The 7,263-nt window shown below is 46.3% G+C and overlaps 1 protein-coding gene across 2 annotated transcripts in view; it reads right to left on the bottom strand.

The window, feature by feature from the left end:
• Ube4b (ubiquitination factor E4B) overlaps nucleotides 1-7,263 on the bottom strand; it is a 103,299-nt gene that overhangs the window by 61,217 nt on the left and 34,819 nt on the right. For both annotated transcript variants that reach the window (XM_026782239.1, XM_005353692.2), the window contains exons 3-5: nucleotides 5,845-5,980; nucleotides 3,297-3,384; nucleotides 1,868-2,012 (exon numbers count right to left, since the gene is read on the bottom strand). In XM_026782239.1, the coding sequence (XP_026638040.1) occupies nucleotides 1,868-2,012; nucleotides 3,297-3,384; nucleotides 5,845-5,980 (369 nt within the window). The remainder of the gene's footprint in view (nucleotides 1-1,867; nucleotides 2,013-3,296; nucleotides 3,385-5,844; nucleotides 5,981-7,263) is intronic.

Genomic DNA, 7,263 nt, shown 5'->3' with positions numbered 1-7,263 from the left:
GACCACAGCTGTACAGAGGAAACATCAGAGGAAGCTGAGACCACAGCTGTACAGAGGAAGCATCAGAGGAAGCTGAGAGACCACAGCTGTATAGATATGACATCAGAGGAAACTGAGAGACCACAGCTGTATAGAGGAAGCATCAGAGGAAGCAGAGCAACCACAGCTGTATAGAGATGACATCAGAGGAAGCTGACAGATCACAGCTGTATAGAGATGACATCAGAGGAAGCTGAGCAGCCACAGCTGTACAGAGGTAATATTAGAGCAAACTGAGTAAAGGTTATGCAGAAGTTCTTCCTATTTTGCTCAATTTTTTTGTAAATATAAAACTAATCTAAAACTAAATTTTATTTAAACTAAGTTAGAGTGCAGCCAGAGAGCTGCCACAGATGACTGTTTACTGTAGAAAGGAATCGGTCCCTACTAGAGTTGCCCATGCCATACTATGACAAACACAGCAAGGTTAGTGGTTCTCGGCCAACATACACTTCCCAGAAAGTCCAAGCTCCAAAGGTTCTATGAAGGGCTCCATATTCAGTCACCATCTGGTTTCTGGAGCAGATTCCAGTCTAGCTTCTTTCTTGTTCTTTGCAGCTCCTGGTTGATTTGTTGTTGATCTTTAGACATATCATAGATACCAGTAACCAAAGCCCTGATCCGTGTCAGTTTCACCTAGTTAGATCATTAAAAATCATGGTTGATGTGTACAAGGGAATCATGGGAACCTTGGAGTTAAGAGTGAGAGCATTGTGTGGCAAGTCTTTAAAACCTACAGTCGCTTGGCTCTTCCCAGCCAGTTACTAAGACACTAACATCAGAAACCCCCGACCTTCCAGGAACACAGGACTTCCACTGCCCTGAAGAAGGCAGGCCGGGTGGAAAGGGAACTGTAACCATGATAACAGTGACTGCACACTGAAAACGTATCTCTTTAGCACTCCTTATACAAACGCCTTCCTGAAGATTGGGGATAGACATCAATGGGCAAAAGGCGAAAGATCCCACGACCCAGACAGCTGTACCCAGCGATGCGGCCCTACTCTTCCTCTACTGCAAATGATTACATTGCGCCACAGCGCCTGCAAAATAGCCTTAGTATAGTTCAGTACAGCTAATCTCTTAAAATAGAATCAGGGAGACAGCAAAATGTAATTATATTCCATTTTGCTTAGTAATTTAATAAAAAGATTTGGACTGACTATTTATTTACACACTGCTTGGTAAACACTGAGCCTACAGTGACAACGGACCTGCAGTAAGGGACAAGATCTCCTCAATGTGGCTGAAGTCAGCAGGCTACAGATACAACAGGTGGTTATCTCGAGTCCCGGGGCCAGCAAGCATGCTACTTTACAGGGACTAATGCCTTCTCAGAGAGTATTCCACCATAAGGCAAAAACCTCGCCAGAGACAGTGGAAACCATCCGTTTATTTATATATATTGGAGGTGGAGAGATGGCTCGGCAGTTAGTTTGCCGCTCTTCCAGAGGAACCAACTTCAGTTCCTCGTGCTCACACATGTGCCTCCAACAATCTGTAACTCCAAGTCCAGGGGATGGATCTGACGCTCTCCTCTGGCCTCCAGAGGCACCTGACCATACATTCATGCACAATATGCACAAGCAAATGAATGCAGACATAAATACCCATTTTAAAAATCTCAAAAACAAAACAAAGCAAAAAAAAACATGTAGCAATCAGATCAGTGGAAAGGGAAGAAAGTGAGCACACAGGTGTGTCTCCATCAGAAGCAGCCCCATAACAAAAAGTGTGGTTCTATAGCATGGGGACAGAGACCCACGGTCTCACATTCTACACATAGGTGCTGGGGGGGGGGGATAAAAAAAACAGACAAAGAACCCACCTTCTTTTGGGTTCTGTTTAAACTGCGCAGAAAGAGAAGAAAGGAAGATGACGTCTCTGCCCCGGTCCTTCCAGGAGACGCGGAAGATCTTACAGACCAGCTGTAAGGCCTGCTCTTCGGACACTTCAGGACCCGACGAAGGCTCCTGGTGGGAAGATCTGAGTGTTAATGTACAGTAGGAGACAGGAGTTAAGACATTTGATTACATTTTTATTCTTTTTTATTCTTTTTTTTTTTTTTTGGTTTTTTGAGACAGGGTTTCTCTGTGGCTTTGGAGCCTGTCCTGGAACTAGCTCTTGTAGACCAGGCTGGTCTCGAACTCACAGAGATCCACCTGCCTCTGCCTCCCGAGTGCTGGGATTGAAGGCGTGTGCCACCACCGCCCGGCTTTTTATTCATTTATTAACAGGGTTATTAACAAGGATATTTTTAGATGCATAAAACCGTTCAGCCGGGCAGGTGGTACGAGCTGGGAAGCAGAGGCAAATGGATCTCTACAAACACAAAGCAAGTTTCAAGTCATCCAGAGGTACGCAAGGGCTTCTGTGGGCTGGGGGAGTAAGTTACAAAGTCAAGGTCTCATTAAGCTGATGCCATCACTGATGGGAGAGCAGAGGCATTGTCAGGAGTAACCAGGAAGAAGAGGCACAAAGTGTGCCCACATCATCTACCTGCTGAGTGAGCACTGCAGAACCAGGCTACGTCCCTGGGACATGAACACTTTCCTCTGAGGAATTTTACAGCCTTTCATGACAGAAGCACTATTACATACAAGAAACTTGAGGAACTTCACAGAGGCCACACCACAAGGAAGCTATTGTCTAAGAACCATCACAAGGTCACCAAAGTAGTTCTGTCAACTTCCTGAATGGAATGTGGTGTACTGGCCTATACCACACATGACACCCAAACCCGCATGGCACCTATACCCACATCCACACCCAAACCTGTCACCCAGTCCAGAGATCAGAGCTCAGATAAAACAGACAGAAAGGCCTCACCAAGTCTGCACTTGCTGGTAGATTTTACATGTCCTTGCTTTAATTACTTCAGAATACAGCCAAAGATAAAATGATCTACTGCCTTAGTAAAGACCCACAAAAATTAAATTTCACTGAGGAAAAGCACGGACCTAGTCAGTCATGGTGGCACACATCTTTACTCCCTGCAATGAACAAACAGCCAGACAGATCTGTGAACAGCCCAGGCCAGCCAGGGCTGTACAGCAAGATTCTGTCTCAAAAAAAAAAAAAAAAAACCAAACCAAACAAACAAACAAAAAGAAAACAGAGGGACCCAACCCAAAGACAGGTTGACTGACACTTCCAAGGAAGCCTGGACTACATAGTGAGAACTGTGGGGAACGGGGACCACCCAGCAGACTGCAGCTGCCAGAAGGGAACAGAGCGCCGTCCTCCTCCCCACCAACCTTTTCGCTCAGGCTTCTTTTCTCCCGTCGGTCATTCTCGTCCACTTCCATGTTTTCAATTCCCGAATCCACATCCACCTGGGACATGCTTCAAGTACAAAAGACAAACAAGGCTTTCATCTTTTTTAAAACTCCCAGTGTCAAGGCTGTGACAAAATTTAACATATCAACCTGCATTTATCAGGAAAGCAGAATAACACTGGTTCCCTTCTGAAAATCTAAGAGCCCCTCATGTACTGGCATGGAAGCATCCTGTCCGTCTTACGTGCTGGACTCATTCTCCCAAGGTATCATTTCCTTGAGATCACTTTCAAAATCTAAGCTATCAGCAGGATGGATTTTCAGGATGTGCTATTTTTAAACAATGCATGCTGCAAGCAGAGTTATTTGCACTGACTGTCCAGCACCAGGTACTAAATCATCCCTTTGACCCGACAAGAGCGATGCTCTGTCATTTGTCTCATTCTCACAAATATGTGGCATTTGGGGTACTCATTTCTATTCCACAGCCAGCCACTCTGTCTCACCAACCAGAACGTCTCAACAGGTCTTGCTTTGGTCCCATCACGCCTTGCTCTAATTCTAGATCCATACAAATTTCCACTATGATTTCTCCTTGGCGGAAAACGTATTAGGGCATTTTATTAAGTTCTATGCTAATTTTCTGGCTTAATATAAAAGTGAAAACACATGGCCCTTATGTGTCCGACTCTCGTACCTTTCTACTCGGTGAGCACATAGAGCCCTATAATTTTCAATTAGATCAAGCTCACTGATTGCACTGCTTAATGTATGCTTCCTCATGTTCATCCTCTCCTTGATCTATTTCTGGCTAAAAAAGACACATCTGAAGCCCCTGAGGATGGTTTTACATATGGCGATGGCTTCTCGACACCCTGTCAGCATTCGCTTTCCGGCACGCTGATGTTATATTACTAAGCGTGTGCACACTTGGAGCTACCATGGCTGCAGGTAAACTCTTCACAGAAAGCTGCCTTCTGGTCATGAAGCTGGGTTACAGGACACACAACAGCCCACGGTTTGCCTTTGCCTCCTTCAGCCAATACTGAAACTAGAAGTTTCGGAGGTAAGCAATTCACCAGTCTAAAGTGCATACTGCTGAGTAGCGTGACGAAATCCTGCACCTTGCTGCACTCTGCCCAGGCCGAAGTCCTCCCTTGGTCACAAAATCGATGCTAGCTCTCACTTTATTTGGCAGCTTGGTTACCAAACCTGGTGTCGCCATGCTAGTCCTCAGGACACTCTTCCTTTACTCAGCAGTGGCCCCAAAGCCCAAGAGAAGTGACATTAAGGAAGCCCCAGGACATAAAATGTGGAAAGAAGGGTCAACTCTGGTACTGCATGGTAGGGCTACAGAGGGAGACACTAAACACAAGAATCTAAGGGCGCTTGGTCTAATAGCAGCCTTTCTGGCTTACCTGCTACGGCTGCTGAATATTTTAGAGCCATTTAATCTTTCTGATTTCTCTGTCTCACTACTGTTGCACGCACTGGTATTATCATTTACACGCTGAGATCTAGTCACATGTATCACATGTTTATTGTGAGGCCATTTTGTTTAATCATCCATACCTTATGTCTCATAAAAAGCATCTGGACACTGAACTCAAATTCTGTGGAGAGGTGGTACTTGATTATAACTATTGAGCCACCTCTCTAACTCATAAAGACACTTGACTCAGGCAACCGTATAAAGACTATTTCATTCAGAACAGAAAAACTTCTCAACCTAGGAATGAAAATTGGATTCAGTTTGGTAATGACAAGGTGATGTGGGAGTGTCATATATCAATCTGTTGATTTCATTGGTTAAACAATAAAGAAACTGCTTGGCCCTCATAGGCTAAAACATAGGTGGGAGGAGTAAAAAAAAACAGAAGACTGGGAGAAAGAAGCTGAGTCAGAAGTCGCCATGATTCTCCCACTCCAGGCAGAAGCAGGTTAAGATCATTCCTGGTAAGCCAGCTCGTGGGCTACACAGATTATAAGAAATGGGCTAGTCCAGGTGCGAGATTTAACCTAGAAGAGGCTAGATAGAAATGGGCCAAGCAGTGTTTAAAAGAATACAGTTTCCGTGTAATTATTTCAGGGCATAAGCTAAGCTAGCCATGTGGGCAGCCGGGTGCCGGGGACGCAGCCCCGCTGCTCTTATTTCAACAGAGTGGCGCCCAACGTGGGGCATAAGCTAAGCTAGCCATGTGGGCAGCCGGGTGCCGGGGACGCAGCCCCGCTGCTCTTATTTCAACAGAGTGGCGCCCAACGTGGGGCATAAGCTAAGCTAGCCATGTGGGCAGCCGGGTGCCGGGGACGCAGCCCCGCTGCTCTTATTTCAACAGAGTGGCGCCCAACGTGGGGCATAAGCTAAGCTAGCCATGTGGGCAGCCGGGTGCCGGAGACGCAGCCCCGCTGCTCTTATTTCAACAACATGGGGTCTCTGGGTTGTCACTTCAGACTACTAGGCTAAAGACTAGAGTGCAGATTTCCCTTCCTCCCGGGGAAGCAGCGAGAACAGATGGTATCAAGTTACCTTTTCTCACAGGAGACGCCGTCGATATCCATGCTCTGGGAACGGGAGAGGGACTGAGACTGCGTCTCAAGGCTGTTGGACGGTGAGCTGCTCAGAGAGCTGACTCCTTCGCTGCTCTGGCTCCGATGGGCAACTCCTATACACGAGAGGCGAGACAGAGAAAGGCCCACGTGACACAATGCAAGCCCAAGAGGAAAGGCAACAGCAACACACGCACCCTCACGACACTTGGTAGTCAGCCGACCCCGGGATTGTCAGCTAGAGATCATGATTGTCGTCACGCATCGCGTTCAGTCAGTCATGGTGCTACACGTGGTGCATGGAATGACTCTGACGTTCTGAACTGTGGCCCTGGACACAAACTGACAAAACAGCGAGTTGTCTTTTATTTTGCTTTAGTACATTTTATGAGTGTGAGAGAGAGACAGAGAGAGAAGGTGTGTGCACCTCTGTGTGCCACCTGTGGATGTCAGAGGACAAAGGACAGGAGTCAGTTCTCCCTTTCCACCACGTGAGTTCCACGGATTGAAGGCAGGTGTCTCACCCAGTTAGCAGCCTCACCAACCCAACAGTAGAGAAAACTCCTGAAATGCACTGGAAATAAGATGCATTACTGAACTGGCAGACATGCAGAGGAGCCAGCAACTAATGTGCATGCACAATCCAGATGGTGGGAGGGGAGGTGTCCATGGCTGGTCTTTCGACTTTGCCGCAAAACTGAGACTCTCAAACATGTTGAAAATACAGCAGAACTTCACCGCTCCATCTCCTTTTGTACAGATTAGTCCATTTGATGATGGAATATATTAGAGAAAATAAATGACACCGTCCTTGTCCCCACAGAGCTTACTTACAGTGACATAAAACTGGCATCAGGGCAGAGGGGCAGACTACTTCTCGGAGAACTTTACTCAATATCTTAAAAATTGTTTGTTACAGAACTTTAAAAATCACCTTAGCCAGGTGTGAGGACACACACCTTTAATCCCAGCACTAGGGAGGCAGAGGCAGGCGGATCTCTGTGAGTCCTAGGACAGATTGGTCTACAGAGTGAGTTCTAGGACATTTAAGGATACACAGAGAAACCCTGTCTGGGCGGGGGGTAGAACAAAGGCACTCAAGAGTTGACTCTGGCCTTGACTTGGGTATATACAACATAAAAACTTTATTTAGAACAGTGTACTATATATAACAGACTATACATAATAGGAACAAAGCACCATGACGTACTGAAAGTACAGCATATCTGTAGTGTTTTTGTAAGAATCATCTGAATTCACTTTGTCCTGCCCTTCAAAGATCTTTACACCCACCCCAGTTCTCTCCACAATCCATCACATGTGCTCACAACCCGGGTTCTCCCCACAATCTATCACATGCGCTCACAACCCGGGTTCTCCCCACAATCCATCACATGTG

Source organism: Microtus ochrogaster, chromosome 10 (assembly GCF_000317375.1).
Source record: "Microtus ochrogaster isolate Prairie Vole_2 chromosome 10, MicOch1.0, whole genome shotgun sequence".
NCBI lineage: Eukaryota > Metazoa > Chordata > Mammalia > Rodentia > Cricetidae > Microtus > Microtus ochrogaster.
Note: the sequence above shows the minus strand (reverse complement) of the source record. Positions and strands in the feature narration are given on the sequence as shown.